This window comes from Netta rufina, assembly GCF_964035555.1.
Source record: "Netta rufina genome assembly, chromosome: 2".
Classification (NCBI taxonomy): Eukaryota; Metazoa; Chordata; class Aves; order Anseriformes; family Anatidae; genus Netta; species Netta rufina.
Window position 1 is genome coordinate 137890601 of NC_140124.1, and position 20105 is coordinate 137910705.

General features: G+C 54.3%; 1 protein-coding gene across 2 annotated transcripts; it reads right to left on the reverse strand.

The window, feature by feature from the left end:
• Positions 1-5386: 5386 nt before the first annotated feature.
• KLF10 (KLF transcription factor 10) lies at positions 5387-9843 on the reverse strand. Of its 2 annotated transcripts, none has more exons than XM_084282926.1 (4): positions 9754-9843; positions 8629-8868; positions 7628-8519; positions 5387-6764 (listed from the first exon to the last, which is right to left on the reverse strand). In XM_084282926.1, the coding sequence occupies exons 2-4, from the start codon at positions 8857-8859 to the stop codon at positions 6505-6507; spliced, it is 1383 nt and encodes a 460-aa protein (XP_084139052.1). In that variant the 5' UTR covers positions 8860-8868; positions 9754-9843; the 3' UTR covers positions 5387-6504. The 2 variants fall into 2 exon arrangements, with proteins under 2 accessions (XP_084139052.1, XP_084139053.1); XM_084282927.1 differs by lacking the exon at positions 9754-9843 and adding an exon at positions 9268-9409.
• Positions 9844-20105: the final 10262 nt, after the last annotated feature.

Below are 20105 nucleotides of genomic sequence, written 5' to 3' on the forward strand. Positions count from 1 at the left end.
TCGTAAGAGCTAATGCAGCTGGTACAGACTGAAAGTCACTTGGAACCAACGTGAGGCAAGGGAATTGCTTAATTTTGGCGAAGGCTCTCTGGGGTTGTAGCAGCTGTATCAGCAAATGGATTTGTTACTTCATCAGCTGACATTCCCGCTGATCCAGCTTCTGCTTTTCCTCTTCCCCTGCATGTTGTTTGCTCATTTTAGGGCATCCCCTTCTGTATGAAGGGGCAGTTTGAGGACTACACATCGGCACAGATGAGCCACGGCTCAGACCCTGGGTACAGGAAGATTGGCCAAGAGGGAGCATGCAGAAATATCTGCAGCATGAGATGATTTTCTGCTGTCTGAGCTGCAGGGAAGGGCTGGGTCAGGAAGCTGCAGGCATCCAAACCTCGAGGAGCACCACGTTCTCCATCAGCTTGGTCGTGATCTCCTGTTTTTGTGAAGTGGTTTGTGGTGCTGCACTCCCAGCCGAGCAATTTGGGGACATGAAGGTGGCTGGGACAGGGCTTCAGCTCCCAGAGCCCCAGGGCTCCTATTTTATCTGGTGCCAGCACAGACAGCAGCTCCCTTGCTAAGGCAGTAACTCCATCAATTCTGGCATCCGTGTAATTATCAGTGCTCCTCATGACTTTGGGGGTCAACCACAGTTTAAAAGCTTCCTCTGTAACAAACTTCCATGGAGGTGATTGTTGTGTTTATGGCTCCCTACGTGCCCTCAGAAACTCCAGGAGAATGATAAAAAAACAGGCCTGGGGCCTTTTAAAACCTTTGAGAAGTGAAAAAAAGCTAACTTCATGGAACAGAGTGACCTTCTTTCCTCAGCACCGAGGCTGTGTCCCAGACACCAAGGTCTAGGGGTGGGCGAGTTCATGGTTTATGGCTTTGTTTTCAAATCGGTACATGCGTATGCAAAGAAGATTTTAAAAGGAAAAATAAAAAAAAAATAATAAAAAAAAAGGAAATTCTCAGAGCAGCCACAGGGACTGAAAAATCAGCCTCCCAGCTTTCTCCGTGCATCAGTATTTCCTTGGCTCGCCGCCGTGTTACCTCAAGTGCCGCCGTCAGCGCAGGAACCACTCAGCGTTTAATCAGACCAAGCTGCTGAGAATTTCTAACGCCAAAATAAGAATTAACCCAAGCGGTTCTGCTCCGATTATTTTTTGTTTGTTCTTCTCCTTTTCCTCCTGAATCGCAGCTCGGCTCATCACGTGGCGGGCGCAGCAGGAGGAGGGAGGCTGTCGGGTGGCCCAGCGCCACTGCATTCACTGGGCCTGGCGTGGCGAGCCGTGACAACCTCTGGTTTGCCTCAGCACAGGGCTGACACGCAGGCAGATGCAGCTGCGTGGAGGACCTGCAGAGCCCCCAGCCCCTCACGTAACCGCCTTGTCCCCCCTCCAACACTCATATTTTTATGTACAAAATGAGCCGAACGCCCCTGTCCCCTCCACCGCTTCCTCGCCTGGCGGCTCGGCTCACAGCCTCTTCGTGGCACTAGCTTGGCTGAATTTAAAGATGACCTGGAAATAAATAAATAACTAAAAGAGATTCCCAAAATGCCTCTCCCAGCACAGCCTGCCTCAGCGCAGGCGGGCAGGAGGCGGCAGGTGATGTTTCAGCAGCTTTTCGGGCTCGGCAGCAGCGGGGGAGCTGCTCTCTCCTTGGCTGACCCCTTCCTCCCCCTGCCCCGCTGCTCCCTACACGGGTGTTCCTGTCAAAATCTCTCAGAATCCCCGCTGGAAGAGGTCGTGCCCGTGATTTCGTAACTCTGAAAGGGGGAAACCCCGTGAGCAGTGACGTGCTGGGCTCCGGCCTGGCCGTCCCACTCCGTCCTGCGGAGTCAAGGCAGGAATGTGCGGGAGTGCCAGCAGGCCAGAGCGGGGAAATAACAAAGGGAAAACGTTGTTTGTGCTTGCTTTCTGCGTGAAGCTCATTAAAAGCCCTGTAATTAGGGAGGGAAGCAGAGGCATGGCTCATGGCAGGGCCCTCTGAAGCCACCCGTGCCCAAGCAGGGACACCCAGAGCAGGGTGCCCAGCACCACGTCCAGGCGGCTGCTGAAGGGCTCCAAGGAGGAGACCCCACAGCCTCTGGGCAGCCTGTGCCAGGGCTCCGTCACCCGCACAGCACAGAAGGGCTCCTGGGGAAAAAAAAAAAAAGGAATTAAAAAAAAAAAAAAAAGAAAGAAAATCATAAAAGGAAGGGGATTTACAGGGCAATGACATTCATATCTCTAAGCTAAGGGCTGCCACAGGATATCTCATCTGCAGTTACACAGCTGGCTAAAAGGCAGCTGGCACGGCGGCGTTGCATTAGCTCCTGCGGGAGGGAGCCGTGTTGTGCCGGGGCTGTTGCCATGGGGAATATCAGTGTTGGTCAAAACTTGAACGCGCAGCCCAGCACAGCGAGGCTCCCGACTTCCTCTGGCGCAGAGAGAGAAGCTGAGGACGGCTGAAAATGGTGGCAAGGAGGCTGCGGAGGGGATGGGGAATTAGATCATGAAACATTCGAGAGAGAAGGGAACGGGCAGCTGGGAGGGGAACAGAGTGTCAGCACTGAAACAAGAAGCCCCAATAAAAAACAGGCCAAAAGGCAACATAGTTAATTAATTAATTTTCATTTGATTTCAGCGAGATTAAGAGCAGGCTCACGTTCAGCACTGACAGTGCCCAGGGTATCACGCAGCTCCAGGAAAATCCACGCTTTATTCCACTCAGGCCAGCCCACTGCAATGGCAACGCGTGGAAATAACGTGGATCGATTCCTTGTTGCAGTGATGATTTTTGTTTAAGTGGCTCAGGAAAACCCCACCTTTCAGGACGATTCGTGGTTCGCTTGAGTGTTGGAATGGTTTCAACATGTGCTTAAATGCCTTCAGGAGCCCGGGCCCGTGTTTCTTAGATGTGCTGTGGTGAAGCCAAGACAGCAGCAGCCCCGATAGGCTGCTGAGGAATCCCTCTCCCTCCCAGCAGCAGTGTTGCAAAACTAAATCCATTCAGAGTTTTGCAAAACTTCAATTGGCGGTGGTGATAAATATCCTCACGGGAACACTCTGTTTTATTTATTTTTTGTTTCTTTTTTTATTTTGTTACCTGCTCACGCCAACAATACTTTAAGCACACACAAATTGGACGCCCCCTTTTTTTTCTTAAAGGGTGTGGGTACCGAAGGCAGCCAATTCTCACACCTTTAGCAGGTAAAAGTAACCTTGCGCAGGTGAAGCATCGCTTCGATTGCTCCCTGGAAATGCGCTGATCTGGGGGATTTTTTACAGATTTATTAGTCTAGGACGTGTCACCGAGTCCACGGCATTCACCCACTGAACGCTTACGCACTCGGAGCCTGAAGAGGTGTGCAAACAGCACGGGCTGTGCTCTCGCCTCGTGATCACCTTGAGAGGAGCCATCCCAGCGCTGCTTCTTCCCCAGATTCGGCACTACGAGTGCTGCACGGGGGCCGCGGGACACCTGGGGTGTGATGATTTTCTCCCCGCCCGGTGTCCCCGCGTGTTTCCTGCGGGCACCTCTGGTCCCTCGCTGCAGGAAACCCCTCCAGCTGCCTCCACGTCTGCGCTGCCAACCCAGCAGTGACTCACGCCGCGCTGCCTGACCCGGCTTGAAACGCTGCACGTAAATCCTGCCCGACTGCTCAGCCACCCCAAAAAGCCCGCCCGCCCCGCCAGCAGCCCTTCCTCCTTTCTGGGAGTTTTCCCTCCCCGAGCCTGGGAACGCGCCATCCCGCAGAAGAAATGAGGATCACCTTCCAGATCTCTCCGCGCCTAGAATACGTTTCCTTTCTTTCTTTTGCATTTTATAAATAGTCCGGCCTTCCTGCAGCTTTTTCCCTGGCCTGGTGACTCATCGTAGACTCATCAGGCTCGTTGCTGCTCTCAAGCAGGGAACTGAGCTCTCTTGCACAAATAGAGAGAGGGAGAGATCCCACCAGCTCAGACCAACAACTATTTATGATGTTTTCCCATGGAAACATGAAATGCTTCCTGCTGCCCCGCGGCTGGAAGGATCAGTGTCAGGATGAACCCATGGGAGACTGAGGCGATGCCACCGAGGGCAGCCAGTCTGCGTGTCCTCGCCCTGTCCCCTCCGCTTCCCTCTGGGCGCCTCCAGACGGGAACAATTTCATTCTCCTTAGATCACTGCGGAATATTTTTGACCCAGTTACTACACTGAGAATGCAACAGGGATGCCAAGTTTTCCATTTATTTCAGAAAACGGCCAGGCTTGCACTTTGGGAAGTTGGGGGCTGTGCTTTTCAGCTGCCTACCAGGTAATTAAGCATCCGAAGCTCTCTTTCCTCTCCTTCCCAAGCAGAAGCATTTAAAACGCCTGAGCTCGCTGCTCGTGGCAAGCACCCAGTGCCAGGCACCTCGCAAGTGCTGTGGAGATCACAGCCCTCGCAATTAAACGCTGACAACTTGATGGAATTCAGCCCAGACTGCGTTAATGACAGGATGAGCTCGGGAAGGGTTTGTTAAAAAAAAAAGACTTGACAAACGTTAGTTCCTCCTGAGTGCACTGTGGGTGCTGGGGAGACAGGCTGGGTGTACGCCTTGCAGGTTTCCTGTGGGGTCTGGGGAACGTTTAGCAGGCACCTTGATATCCACCGAAACCTTCCAAATAAAATTAAAAAGAGAGCTCGCAGAGCAGGAGCCCGTAGCACTCCTCTCCCTTCACTCATCGCTCCTCCAGCCCCAAATTCGGGCTGGAGGTTTTCTGACAGCTCGCGAGCGTTCCCGTGGCGACGGAAGCCTGTTGCCAAAGCAGGCGAGGGAGGGAAACGTCTGTTTGCAGCAGCCGTGGCAAGCTGCCAGGGGGACACCTCACGCTGCAGGGCTCGCCGGAGACGAAAACCCTTCCTGCCGGGGCGGACAGAAAGCAGAGGGGATGATCCCCGGAGCGCAGCGCTGCGCGGGTGGGACGGCCGCAGGAGCCGCCCCGCTTGTCCTCGCAGGCTCCCGGCCGGCTGCCCCGTGGCGGGACCTCTCCGTTACGCCATGTGTTAGCTCACCCGCGCGGCATCCAGGCCTGCCGCAATGGAAATTGTTTGCTCCCGACCGCAAGGGGAAAGCCAGGGCTTTTTCCAGCCTTCTCGCCATCCTCCCTGCAGATTAACCCCGGCGCAGAGCGCTGGGGTGAGCAGACCGAGAGCCTTTGCTCCAGGAACGAGGCGAGCAGCGTGACTCACGTTGTTCCTAGGCAGGGCGCTGCGTCAAACAGGAGCGGCGAGGAGCGCCCCGATCCCACATATCCCATAGGAACGGTAGTGAGTCAACAGCCACGGCTGTGAGATTCGGGAATCCCTGCAGGCAGGGGAGGGGAGCGGAGCAGGCCGAAGAGCCCACACAACAGTGAAGAAGTTCTGCTACAGAAAAGGTCTATATTAAAGAAAATTGGTTTTATTGTAAACAAAGTATAAAGTACAACATAAGAAATGTGCAAATCTTTAAGTAGTCACAAAAGAGCGTATCTAATACACTATTTCCAAACTGTCCACTTTCTGGTATGTGTCCTCAACGTAGCATGATAAAATAGAGATAGTGAAAGTTGATGCATCGTTTGTCACAAAATATACAGCTTTAATTCTAGGCGGTGTCTCAACGGCCTCATTTTACTCTTCAAATCACAACTTCCTAATTTAATACAATACATAGCATATCCATAATTCATTTAGTATAAGCCGTCTTTCAAAGAAAAACACCCTCAAGAAGCCTAAGATTCTCGTTTTCTTAATCAACCCGAGTAGTTTACAGCTACATTGTTCTTAAAAGTGCACTGTATCTGCTCATGAAAAAAATGCCGTGGTGCAGCGCTTGGAGAAGGTACGAAGGAAACCGTAAGCAACACAGAAGCAGAAGCACCGCACGATGCCCAAGGGTGACCAGTTGTAATCAGCACAAGGCCTCCAAACCCCTCTGGGTGCCCGCGCCGTGCCCCTTAGCGCCCACGCACCCACCTCGGGCAGCAGGGCGAAGCTGGCACAGCAGCCGCCCGGCGCCTGGCACCACAGCGCCTGCCGGCTGCGCCTGAGAGCGGGCAGGAGGAGAGGGCTCCTACCAGGAAGAGGCGGCAGGAGTACACACCTCGCTGTCGTCCTCATCTACGCTGTGCTGGAGATTCCCAAGCAGTCGCTAAATCCGCGCTGGGCTCACGCATCGGCAGCGAGTCATCGGTGCCACAGCCGTGCAGCTGACGTGGAGGACGCGTGAAGGATCTGCTGAATTCAGAAGGCGCACGGCGCGTGCTGCTCTGCTCTACACCCTGCCCTTCCTCTCTCCTCACCAGTGCAACAGACGCCCGCTATTCTAGCGGCACCGTTCGTGGCCGAGCACACACTGCCTTTGCCTCTCTGCCGCGCCGCCATCAGCAGCTGGCACCGGAGAACCACAGAGCTGGAGCAAAAGCTATTTTTTTTTTTTTTTTGTCTTTTTTTCCTTTTTAAAACTGGCATACCCAGCGACAAGAATTAATTCCGCTGTGCTCCCAGTGAGTCCTTCACTGTGCAGCTGCCGAGGGAGGCGGCGCAGCGATGTCGTTGAGCTTGCTGACTTCCATTTGCCAGTTGGGTAACTTCTTCGCCGAGAGGTGGCGGCGGGCGTGCTTGGTCAGGTGGTCGCTCCGCATGAACCGCCGCTCGCACATCGGGCACGCAAACTTCTTCTCGCCCGTGTGCGTTCTGCGGTGACGGGACAGTTCATCAGACCGCGCAAACCTCCTCTCGCAGCCTTTCCAACTACAGCTGAAGGGCTTTTCTCCTAAAAGGAAAAAAAGATAAAATATACCATGAATACCAGCTGAGCAAACACTGTCTTAACAGTACTTGACTTATTTAAAAAAAAAAAAAATCACTACAATAGCTGAGCCAAATCCTGTATAGGTATTATTTTCATCCACGTGAAATGTGAGAAAATGTTGAGATGCCATTTTTAAAACAAGCAGACTCACTATCATCAAAGGGTTAAAAATAAAAACCCTCTGGAAACTGAACTCTCTGAGATGCTTTGTGTCCCCAAGGCCAGCTGACTGCACTGCTCAGCTCCACAGGCCTAGAGTTTACAGTGACCAAAGTGGCCCCGCTGAAACGCAGTCACATTAGTCCCAGCTGTAAGTGACAGAGCCCTGCGAGCCCACGTGCTAACCCACGCCACTTTCTGCTGCTGTGGTTAAGAGCTGAGGCGTGGGGAAGTTGCTCAAAGATACCCAAGGTAGGAACAGCCTGGAGTGGACGCTGCTTTCTTTCATGAAAGAATCCCTTTCAAGTTTTACCTACTTCTGACAAAGGCACTCTTGTGGAGAAGCCTAACGAGGCGCGTTGAACTGCAGAAGGACACGCTCTGCGTTTGGGCAAGGCCTGGCTTCCCGTGCTTGTCACAAGTATTACTGCCGGCCTCCTGGCACGGAGCGGGGCCAACACAAACAAGCTGCTGAATCAACTTCCCCTGCGGGGTAATTCCTAGCAGAGACCAGGCAGCAGCACGATTACACACACAGCGGCAAAAGCACTGCTTCAGTGCTGCCCTGCACAGCGTTCCATGAACAAACCCAGGAACTGCGAGATCCCCAACATCGAGCTGCAGCTTCCTACGCTGCCTTTTAACACCCAGAAAGAGCGACCAACCTGTGTGCGTTCGGACATGCGCCTTCAAATGGGAGCTCTTGAAGTAGGTTTTCCCACATCCCGGGTAGTTGCAGACGTGACTTCTTATCCTCGAAGAATCCAGAGGGGGAGTGACTTTGGCTGCGGAAGGCACGAAGCCGGGAGCAGGGGCAATAGGAGAGAGTCTGGTGCCGTTCGGACTAATGATGGGCGCCTTGGCGCTCGGCACCACGGGCTGGGGCACGACAAACATAACGGCGCCTTTGGGAACTTGAGTGCCCATCAACACCATGGGCTGGCAGAGCGCGGGCTGCTGGCTCGCCGCGGTGCTGGGCACGACGGCCGTCACCACCGAGTTGCTGGCAGGCAGCGGGACCATCTGGCAAATCACCGGCACGGGGGGGGCTCCGCTCCCTGGCACGGGGCACGGGGGTGCCACCAGCGCCGAGCACGGCGCCGCTCCAGGGACGGACTGATGCCTGCTGGCCGCGGGCTTCGTCGAGGGCTCGGCGCCGCCAGCCGGTTCTGCAGTTTTCCTTTCCGCAGCTGGCGCTTTGCCACTTTCGTAACTCGCTCTGCCCGGCGCCGCCGCCACGCACTCCGCTTCGGCGCTCTGTTTACTATCGGTTTCCCGTGAAACACCATCCTGGTATTTCAGCACGCTGGCTGTTCTCACCGGGCAGGTTTTGTGATTGCAGAGCTGAGCATCGGCCGTGTGGCGAATAACGCTGGTCGCTTGTGCCTTCAGAGGCCTGGGTGCCGGAGTCCGGGAGGCCTCCGTGTAAGGTGCAGTGAGGGGCGGCTTGGCGGCCTCGGTCAGCGACTTGCAGTGCGCTGCAGGTGGCGCTGGTGGCCCCGGGTGGACGACTTGAGACATCTCGAAGTCCGACGGGCTGTAGGGTGGAGTCAGGCACTGCGGGGAGAAGAGGGAAGGTAAGGGGGGGGGCGCGTTACCAGCCTGTTCCCACACGCACCCTGAGAAAGGAGCACGCACACACGCACACATGGTATTAAAGACTTACAAACGCGGGTATCGTGTTGAAGTCTGCGGCGCCAGGAAGCAAAGTCTCGTCGCTCTCTTCCGACATATCAGATGCTGGAGTTATAGGTCTCGCTTCTGCGTATTTCTTGAAGTCGGACTTCCAGTTGCAACTCATAGAAATAAGGGCTTCCACAGCCTCGTAATCGCTTTTTTCGGGGGTATTGTTCCAGAAATATCTCGCATCTCTCTGTTTCTCAGTCATCATCTCCATTTCTTCCTCCTGTTTGGGTCAGGGGAAAAAAATAACCCTTTAAACCTGATGGCCAAGCCTAAGCGTTTAGCTGCCGGTTGTCAGAAGGCTTTGTAGAAACAAAACAAAGCGACCCGCACCAGACGAATAAATACGCCTGATGATGTGGGGGACATGCCTGCATTTCCCTGCCCTCTTTCTCCTTTATATAACGCTGTCACGAAGCGGTTTGCGGGTAAATCTGCCCATCTGGCGAAGACCACACAGCTCCCGGAGACAAAAGACCTCTCCCGAACCCCCAGCAGCACCTCCAGCCACCCCACACCGCGAGGGCAGCGCCCGAGACGCCAACACCAACCCTCCCGGCCGAACCCCAGGCACCGCCACAGCCCTTCCCCGCACCGCGCCCCTCCCTGAGGCGGCTCTCACCGGGCGGGGGGACCGAGGGAGCCGCAGCAGCTCCGGGGCCGGGGCTCCGAGGGCGTCTGAGGGGACCGCGAGGCGCTGAGGGGACCCGTGAGGCACCGCCCCCCCGCCCCCCCCCCGGCAGCCGTTGGGGTGCGCCGAGGTGACGGTGGCGCGCGCCCAACCACCGCCCCCCTCCCTCCCGCCCGGCGCCGAGGCCCCGCCCCCCCGCCGCCCCTATTGGCCCGCCGCCCCCCCCCCGCCGCGCTCCCATTGGCCGGCGCCGGGCTGAGGCGCGGCCCACGCGAACAAAGCGTGATCGGCGGCTGCTCGGGCCGGGCAGCGCCGCGCGCCGACCTTTCACCCACTGCGCCCCCGCCCGCGGCAGGAAGGAGCCGGGCGCCGCCCGCGCGGCTCCGGGAGGGGGCGGGCACCGCCCCGCCGGGCTGCCGGCCCCTCGGCCCAGCCCCCCGCAGCTCCCCGCACCCCCTGGGCCCGCGCCGCGCTCACCGCCGGCCGCTGTCGGCAGCGGGAGGCACTGACAGGAGCCCCCTCCTCCGCCGTCCGCCCGCCACCGCCGCCCGCCGCCTTCTGCGCGCCTCTCCCCATCCCGCCGCCGGTACCCCCCCCCCACAAGCGCCTCGCGCCGGAGAGGGGCGGGGCTCCCGCCGGCCGGGCGGGCCAATCAGCGCCAAAGGTGTGTGAGGCGCCGGCCAATGGGAGCGCGGCGCCCGCGCGTGATCGGCGGCTGCCCCGCGGCGTGCCCGGGGGGGGGGCGCGGCGTGCGCGCCCCCGCGGGCTGAGTCAGAGCCCCCCCCCCCGGGAGGGGAGGTCACGTGGTGCGGGGGGGGGGCTGAGGGGAAGCCGCCCTGAGGCGATTGAACGGCCGTTAATTAGCCGTTAATCAGCCGTTAATTAGCCGTTAATTGCCTCACGCCGCGGCCCCCTCCGTGGCTTGGGGCTTTTTTTCCTGTCAGGTTTTGTTTTATTAAACCCCTGCTGTGCTTACCTGCCTTACCCGGGGGGTGTAATGCCCGCAGGGGGTTAATTCGGGGTGATCCCAGTCTGTGCTGCCGGCGGCACCCAGCAGGTGCTCGCAAGCGGCTGCGCCTCCATTGGTGCCTTTCGGCCCCAATCCCCTTTCGTTTTCCCTCTTCGGGATCTGTAGGGTGAGGGACGGGTGCTGATGAGCGATAAAGCCCTGGGAGGGCTTTGGGGGAGCAGAGAGCTGGCCGTGAGGGGCTGGGCTGGCTCCAGAGCCTGGCCCCGCCATCCCAGTCACATCCCCTCACGGCAGCAGCGCTCCAAGCCCCTGGGGGCAGCCCTCATCACTGGGGGCACCGAGCTGCTGCTTGGATCCCGTACCCACAGCAGCTCCGTCCCCCAGCACCTCCGATCCCTTCTGAGCACAGCCTGGGTGTCTGGGGGGTAAAACTGCTTCGCTACGAGGGTCCCCCGTACGTCTCAGACTGCTCTTCTCCTTCCCCGACACTGCTGCAGGGTGGGAGTGTCAAAGCCACCTCTCCCCAGAAATAATCTCAGCCTCGGAGGCTGGAAAATGTGACAAAGAGCGAGGCGGTGGGCGGCAGAGAGCAGCTGGGGCTGCTTTCCCCACCCACAGGAGAAGCCCACCTTGTCCTGCTTGGGGAATTCCTCATGAGCACACCAGGCGAAAACCAGGACTTCCATCTATTTCACATGAATCTCGCTTTATTTTACCAGGCGAGCCCTGTTGGTGCGTACGTGCTCGCAGCCCTCCTCTCCCCGGTGTTTGCGGCTGCTCTGAGTCAGCGCAGCCCCGTCCTGCCTCGCCTGCTCAGTGCTGCTCGGGGGAAGGCTTCGGAGGCCGTAAAGGTGATTTTCTCTGGCAGTCACCGAGCTGTGACTGTCGGATAAATGCGTTGGCGTTTTTCGCTCAGTTTCCTGGAGGAGCCGGGGAGGTGGTTTTATGCCACCTAGCAGCAAGCTGATGTGTTTGCTTTCCGTCCTGAAGGCGCTCAGACGTTTGGCGTTCCAGCACTTGTGGGTTATTTATTTATGCCTACAACTCTGTATCTGAAGCCTGAGTTTCCCAGAAAACCACTTAGGCAGCCCGCAGGTCGTGTTTTTCTGATGTGGAAAGGTAAATTGTTGTGGGATCGGGAGGATAAATTTAGGGAAGAGATTTGGCATCTCAGCCGGTAAATCACTGCCCAGCTGTGTACCTTCAGTCCTGTCCAGCAGTCAAAACCTGAATTTCAACCTGCTGTTACCTGTGGCTTCGTCAGGAAGAATTTAGAAGGAGCTCTAAGTTGCTCCTTTATCCCAAAGTCTTGGCTTCGACGTGCTGATGAGCAAGAAGCCGTATTCCATGGCGGATGATGGGCCACTGATGGGTATTTTTAACCTCTGGTATTAGATGTGTGCTTGTTTCACAGAAAACTGCAGGTGGGTGGTTATTTTTGTCAGATGAGAAGGAACCGAGGTAAGTAAATGAGTGGCTCAGTACCCGCTGGAGATTGTGGCAGGTTTCGTGTTCAGTTCCTTCAGTGCAGGATCAGGTTGGACACCAACCAGAACCTTCCTCAGCCCCGCAGCCCTCACAGGATCTGTGTTTCTTTGCAGGACACCACGACGGTACCGGCTACCGCCCTGCTTCCCATCTGTCGTTTTGGAAGGGCAGCCAGGGCTTTGATGTGGCCCAGCCAGCCAAGTGGCATGCTCTCTGCGTGCCTTGCCTGCCGAAATCCAGGGAATGCTGCGGAGTGGAAATCAGGAGTTCATACGGGAATGGTTTGGTGATTCTTTCCGCGCGGCTCATGCTTCGTGTTTAACCTCACACGGCGTGACCCAGGGTTTATTTCTGTTTAGCAGCTCGCGCGTTCTTTCTTCATTTGTGCAGCGCTGGTGGGTTTAGTGACACGACAAATAAAGGGCAACGCTGCTGGGCCCTGAGCGTGATGGGAGGTGTGCTGCTTGAGAACACGGGTACCTTTGGAAAGGGTATGGCCGAGTGGCATTGTTTATTCGCGGACAGCTTGGAAAGTCTCAGGAAACACAACTGAAAGCCTTTTCTGCTTCCGAGGCTGACTTCTACCACCTTGAATGGCACATTTGTTATATTCAGAGCTTTCCCGCTGTCACGATTTAATTAACGCTTTTGTATAAAACCCAGCTGATCAACCTAAATTACTGTTAGCAAAATCAGATATTAAGAAGCTGGTTTAAGTGAAAGGAGAAGACAGCCTGCGAGCACTAACAGTGAGCGCGTGTAGCTGACCAAGCCACCTGTCCGTGCTCTGATCAGATGAATATTTTTCCCGATGGAAGTGTTAGAAGTACATTTGCTTGCTTTTTCATGCCAAAACTGAATTTGCTTGTTACATGGTGACTTAATAGCTGCTGCATTTCAGGCGTTCCTCTGCTGGCCTGTATCCTGGAGGGATGAAGACTGTGGGGTGAGCGGGGCATTTCATCTGACATATTATCATGGTATGGAAGTCAGCAGGGACTTTCCTCCTTCTAACAAAAGTAACGGCATATCTACACCCCCAAATACACGTGTTTTGGTAACAGTCATGTGAATAAAGGTCATTCTTTTCTTTAAGCCTACCTTCCTTTCATATTTTTTGAACTATCGACTAGTTTCAGCCACGTAAGACAGACGCGATGGAGCAAAACTCTGAGTAAATTTAATATTGCAGGAACCGCTACCAGCTGTATGATGCTAATATTTGATCCAACCCCCACTGCATATGTGTTAGCTCATATTCAAGCAAGCAAATAGTTTCTGGATAGGGAAATGCAGGTCCAAAATTGCAGGTAGTAAGTCCTCCATACAGGAAAGACTAAACAGTGCCCAGATTGACTCCCCGCACCCAAAACAACCCTCCAGTATGTCTTGGCAGGCCTTGAGCGCTCGTATCCCAGAGCTATCTCTTGCCAAATGCCTCTGGTCACATACCACACCCTTGGCATCACAGCACAAAACACAGCACTGGCATGCTGCTAAGCAATCATCCCGCGATTAGTAATTGATTTTTTTTTTTTCCTTAAGACGTCACAGGAACTAAGGGCACCCTTTCGGGGCCCGAGGAGATCAAGGCCTTCTGTCTCGTTTACACAGACGTCACTGGAGTCGTGGCTTTGCTTCTCGGGTAGCCCAGATAGTCTCTTGGCAGCACGGCAAGAATTGAGCAATATTTTTTTTTGTTATCATTTTTCATTCATTATCATTTTATTATCATTCCGTATCTGAAGCTCGCCCCAGGGGGATGTGCCTCGGCCCTGCAGCTCGCCGTTGGAGACGTGCACTTCGGTCTTACAGCTCACGGTTGTCATGAGGCAACCCTTGGCTCAGCTCCTCTGCCCTGCAGCTTGTCCTTGGCGGCACGCTGCACCTCGGTCCCACCAAGTGATGGAATCCGTGGTGATTCCCAGCCTCCAAAGGGCGGTGGCAGTTCTCCTTTCTGTGCAGGAGGGTCCAATAAGGGACATGCCAGCGTGTCCTTATTGCGGCATTCCTTGAACTCCACCAGGCTCAGTGCTGTGCCCACCGCCCTGTGGAGCCTGTCCCAGTGCCCGACCACCCTCTGGGTGCAGATCCTTTCCCTAACCCCCAGCCTGACCCTCCCCTGTCCCAGCTCCATGCCGTTCCCTCGGGTCCTGTCGCTGTCCCCAGAGAGCAGAGCTCAGCGCCTGCCCCTCCGCTCCCCTCGTGAGGGAGCTGCAGGCCGCCATGAGGCCTCCCCTCAGCCTGCTCTGCTCGGGGCTCAACAAAAAAAGGGACCTCAGACCCACCTCATACATTGCCCTCTAGACCCTTCTAGATCCCTGTTGTAGCCCTCTTTTGGCCACTCTCTAATATTTTTATGTCCTTCTCATACTGTGACACCCAAAACCATGCACAGTGCCCGCGGTGAGGCTGCAGCAGCGCAGCCCAGCACGGGACTCTGACTCCCCTCTACCAGCTGAAAGTCCAAGGTCTCCCCTCCACAAGGGGAAGAAGGGCCCATGGGTGAGGTCAGTGCCTGGAGGGCTGCAGATGTCTCTGCACGCAGCTCTTGCAAAACAGCAGCCGAGGAGCACGGCCGGCGCTGGGGAGCGTGCTGGCGTGGGAGGGCAGCGCGGCCTGGGCAGGAGACCTCGCTCAGTTTATTACGTGGGGCAGCAGCCGACTGCCACTGTCTGTCAGGGGCAGCAGAGGCAGAGAGGCTCTGTTCTGCTAGGTGGAAATGTACTTGTCCACCTGGAGCCTCTTCCCAGCCCCTGGGGTTACTTTTCAGGGTACAGCTGCAAGACTGGGGTCACAGACTTTGTGACCAAGCAGTTTTCAGAGCTGATTCACAAGTGTAGTTTGTTTAAAAAATAAAAATAAAGAAGACTTGCTTACAACTAGGTCCATTCTGGGAGAGACTTGGCACTCATTTCTCACTACTCTCAAAAATACTTAGTTTTATGATTTCTTTCTTTCATTTTCAACATTTTCCAAGTATTTTCTGGTCGATGAGGCAACTTGATGTGGGTTTTGTAGGTGAGCCCTGCTTTCACACCACTGACTGGCTGAAGGCTGGCTGACACGGTCCCCTCCAGCAGCCCGTTAAGCCTTGTCATGGGTGCTGCTGCTGAAAAGCGGCTGTGGGTTCTGCAGTACTGGCAGCACAAAGGCATTCTTGCAAATTGCTCTTTCATCTCACTTTGTTTAGGGACAGAAAATGCTGATATCTGGCAGACAGAAAGAGGGCGTGATTCTGCAGCTGTTGATTCCCAGGGTGGCGAATTATTTGGAGCAGGGACTGAAAGACAGCACATGAAAGCTAGATCCCTACCAGAAGAAATCATGTGTCCGGCTGCTGGGTTCAGGAGCCGCTCCTGAAGGCCGTTTTTGTTTATTTGATGGCACCAGTCATTGTAAAAGAAACACCGATGTTGCAATGTTTATGTGCATGTGCGTGTTTGTTTTGCAGCTGGAACGGTTTTAATCATCAGTCGGAAAACAGCATCATCCCACTCTGAGTGGTCGGGATCACGTGCTTACCAGGAACCAGCTTCAGATCCCTCCCAAAAAATGGACATTTCCTGCATCGGTGGGAGCGTGGGTGGCACAGAAAGCAGCAAACAAGAGCCTGGGGTTCCTGTGACCCCCCTTATTTGACAAAGCCTTTCATGGACACATTTGCCACATTTTTGTTCTGCTTATTTTTTTCATATTTCCATTGCACGTACCTGGATGCACAAGCAGCGGGTGCCCTCCTCATGGGTCCTGCTCATGATCAGTGTGGGCCAACACCTGTGCTGGGACACAAATACAGACAGAAGTAGCACAGGTGGAAGTCCTCTGGCTTCTTTCATCCTCAGGAAGCTTTGACATTAACCTTGGATTCAAATCAACCTCACGAGGCCAAAAGATGCCTACGGCTATAGGCTGTACCGTACAGCTCTCTGGAGCAGGTCACATCTGTGATAATTCTCCAGAAAGCTCTGTCTGCTCTTCTGTCTCCTGGAGGAGAAGACTTGGGAATGCCTCAAGCTGGTATGAGGTCCCCTCTCACCAGCTGAGGTCCCCTCTCTTGAGCTGCATTGTCACGTTTTACCAGTTTGATGTTGCACTTTGGGTCTGTTTCCTCACCTGCGGTGAGTTAAAGGCTCAGATTTCAGAATTAAGAGCAACTAGAGGCCTTGTGAATGCTTGTAGTCACAGTGAAATCCATGGCATGGTATCGTCCTGGCTAACAGAACGATGGAAGGCAAAGCTGAGAAGCTGCCGTACATACCTGTAAAATAAGCCCCTGCCTGAAAAGTATCTGTAAATCTGAAGAAACCATGCTGAAGGAAGCTTTATGAACCCCTATTAGGATGGCACGGTGAGGCTGCAGTCCTCAGGGGCAGACCTGTGCGTGGCCCTATCCACGGGTGCCCATTCATAGCACCGGGGCTGCCCAGCCCCAACCCACCTCTACACAGGGCTGTTTGGTTCCTACAGCGCTGCGTGGCAGCTCTGGCTCGATGCCCTTAAATAATCCTACTGGCACCGTGTGCTGGGGAGCGGGAGGCTTTAGAAACCTCTGGGTCAAAGTTACTCTTGTTAGATAAACAATCTGTATTGAATGGGTCATCTGATAGACAAACCGAGCGGCCTTTCAAACACCGCGGGTAGCTGGGGTTCATTTCGGTGTATGAACTCGGAATCCCTTGAAGGGAAGTCACTTTTGCTGAAGTCCGTACAAATCCAGGTACTTGTGCACACGGGTAGGAGGGTTTTCAGGGACACAGCACGGATTTGGATGCTCACTTTGTGTGTTTTACTTGGACACTTGAATCCCTTAGGCAGATCTGAAAAATCTCAGCCATAATTCTTTTAGGGCAAGAACTTTTCCCTTTTGGGAGCATTTCTAAGAACTCCTTTCTTGCTGCCATAAACTACACATTAAAACGTGTTTAAGGGGATTTCTTTTTGTATTTGTTCCTCCAGGTATGTCCATTTATCTTACCCATTTACTGTTGTGTTTAGTGAGGAAGCTCTCAAGTCACAGTCTGTGCAAATTTTGTGCTGAGGAGGGCAGCAAGGAGGTCGTCAGCGCTAAGCATAAATTCATAAAGGCCCTTTGCTATTGCGATTATTTATACAGATTAAATGTCCCGGAAAGGTTTTCTCACCTGAAACCTCTCAGCAGTGCAGTTACGTATCAGACCTCCAATATACATCAGGAAAGTGCCCTATGGCCCCGCCAGCTGCGGTGCCTGCTCATACAGACAGGTATTGGGTGCAACCAAAAAAAAAAGTGAGGAGTGAAATCCTGCATGCTGCTCTCCGAGCTCTCAGCCCCTTCTGCTGCTGAGCCACCTCCCCAAAGGGAGGCCAGCACAAGCCCAACGCTTCTCCTGGAGCTTCCTGGCAGCTCTGTGGCCATCACAAGGTGGGTGCCGAGCTCCTCCACACCCACCACTCACCGCCCTGCTGCTTGCATCCATCAGCTTGCTACGCTGGGCAGCACAGCCCCATGCAGAGGCTGAATATTTCCATTTCTTTAAAAAAATTAACCATATACTTAATGTGGAGATGATGCCTTCTTACTTTCTGTCTGGAGCCTCAGCTACTTTGAGCTTAGCTTATTGCAGAGCAGGCTGCTTTGTGCGTGCCCTCAGCTTCCCCCTAACCTCGTATGTCGCATCTCCAACAGCACTCTTGGGGTCTGCAGTTATTTGTTTGACCCCAAAAATGAGACCACCAACCTTACATCTCCTTTTAGTGCATGATCAGCGAGAAGCTGTGAGCTGCACTGAGGAAAGGAGCAGTCTACCTGTCGCATGGATGTGCCGCAGAGGTGCCCAGCTGAGGGACTGGGCAGACCCGAGCACGGTGTATGTGGTGTAAGTGCACTGCAGTAGAGCTCACCTTGCAACGCGACGTATTTCAAGTTCAAGTTGTTGCAATATGAGAGAAAACGCAGAAGCTTGACGATGACATGTCATTGGGGAATTTAAAGTAGTCACTGTAGAGGAAAAAATAAAAATAAATTGAATGTTCAAAGAAAAGCCTGATGATATAGAAACACATGGCAGAGGCCAACCCGAACACCTCTCCCCAGCCTGGGCTGCAGCACGGGGAGCATCCACACCCAGAGAGAGCAGCAAAATCTATTCTGCTCTCGCCTCCCAGGCAGAAAATTTCAGCTCCCAGCTCGGCAGGGCCGGGAGGCGATGCCTGGCTGCCGCCAGCAGCTGCAGCCTGCAGCGTGGGCGGGCGTCAGGTGCTGTTCCTGGCCCCGCAGGGATGAGCAGATGAGTGGAGCTGCGCCCACGCCGCAGGTCGCGCCCCACTGATAGCAGCAGCCTTGAATCCGGGCCAGGGCAGCTCGGCGTGGCTTTGGAGGCAGAGGAGAGCGGTCTCTGCACACCCCTTCGCCACCTGGATTCACACAAAGTGGGCCCAGCAACGCCAGCCTACGTTAAACCCCCTGGTTTTATGTTCCTGCTGAGCGCTGCAGCAGCAGCTCCCCTGCCCTGTCCCCGCCCTCGCCGCAGGCATTTCAGCGAGCGGCGCAGCGAGCTCGTGACAAATATTTGAGGTTTTCCCAGCAGCACAAGGAAGGGTCACGCTGTTCAGACAGCACAGGATCGAGCAAAACACACCCTCAGGATCCAACAATTGTACTCACCGAGTCCCGTTGGCGATGAGCATCGTGTTTACCGTGAGTGTTACATTTAAGGGCGCTGACAGGGCTGGCAGCGCACAGCCCTCAGGGAACATCCCACCCACACCGCTGTGCTCGAGGCCAAGGGACCAGGAGCAGCAGCGAGGCTCCTGCCACCGAGAGCTTCTCTTCCCTCTGATTCACTGATGAGCACAATTAGCTCTGTCCTCTGTAGCTGTGCGGGTAATCCTATTAATGCACCTAACGCAGATTAAAGACTGCACGGCTGCCAAGGGATTAAGACACAAAGCGAAAGACAGCCTGGGATGCTTCGGGGGCAGACCTCGACAACAGGGCACTCATCACCCCCAACACAGGCGTGCACACAGCCATCCTTCTCCGAGGGAAATCAGGATTGGGAAGCACAAATTGCACCCAACAGCTCCATCCTCGGCCTGCCTTCCCTTGGTATTCCCAGTCCCAGGTTCTGCTTTTCCCCTGCCCTCTGGGAAAGCACATCAGGTGTGGGACTCTCACACTGTTAAAGCACCACTAAATTACAGGACTGAATTATATGCCACTACTTATGTGAAATGTTCAATTTTTATAAAGGGAAAGCGGGAAATAAGAGTCCAGATAGCAATCAAGAAGCCAGAAGTCAGCACACTGCTTCTAGCAAGGGAAGGATAAACCTGTAATTGTCCAACATCCCTCTGCTGGTTAGGCTAGCAAGGACAGGCCACCCCCAGCACATAACCACTTTCTTCTCACTGCCAGGCTGCCCCGGCCCCACAGTGGGCACTGCTGCCTCCCACGTGCTGCTGGATCCCTTCGTTCCCCTTTCAGATGGGGCAGAGCCCCTGGTAGCACAACCAGCCATGCCACTGCAGGAGCGAGACTGAGACCAACCATGTGGGCCGTGGGCCATGCTTTGGCTGAGGGTGGGACTCCCTTAAAAGAAATTTAAAAAAAAAAAAAAAGTTCAGCTGATGAGCAAGGTCAGGCATTACACTCCAGAACATCACTTACTCAGCTGCAAGGACTGGAGGTGTTTTGAAGAGGTAATTAGAGCTACAACACTGTTTTTTCACTATCTTCTGAAGCAACTGCTTCTATTTAGTTATGGATTTTTTAAAATTCTGCATATGGCCTCCTAAAACACATTAGGATTACTGTACTGGCCTCCCAGAAAGCAGCAATTTAGGGCACAGGAGAATATACCTGAAGTGGGGACACATCCAGTGATGGATCCACAACGCTACCTTTAATTTTTGAGCCAATGCAGGCCAATTACTTGTGCAGCTGGCATAGCTTAAAGCTGTTTGTAGCCTACTGTTGTCTTAAGTCATGGCCCTGCATCTTCCCTGGGAAGTGGCATGCAGACTGAAAGCGTGTATGCCAGTACTTCAAAGAGGTGGGATACATTTCATATGAGATGAGTGGACTGGACAAAATAATCAGTGAAAGGCCAACTACCATCACTAGCTGTCGCAGCAGGTCAGCAAGAGCAGTGTCCTCAGTCACCCAGTGGAGTTGCAGACGTGTATTGAGCAGGACAAAGCTACATTAACTCCATGTACTATAGAGAAATCGTTCCACTTTTATATTGTCTGTAAAATGCTGAGTGGCAACAACAGTATAAACAAACAGCAACACTTAGCAAATTGAGTTGAAATACATGCAGTGTGCAGACTCCAGATTGTTTTTAATGGCAAGCTGTCTCTTCAAGCACAGTGAGTATTCCTGCTC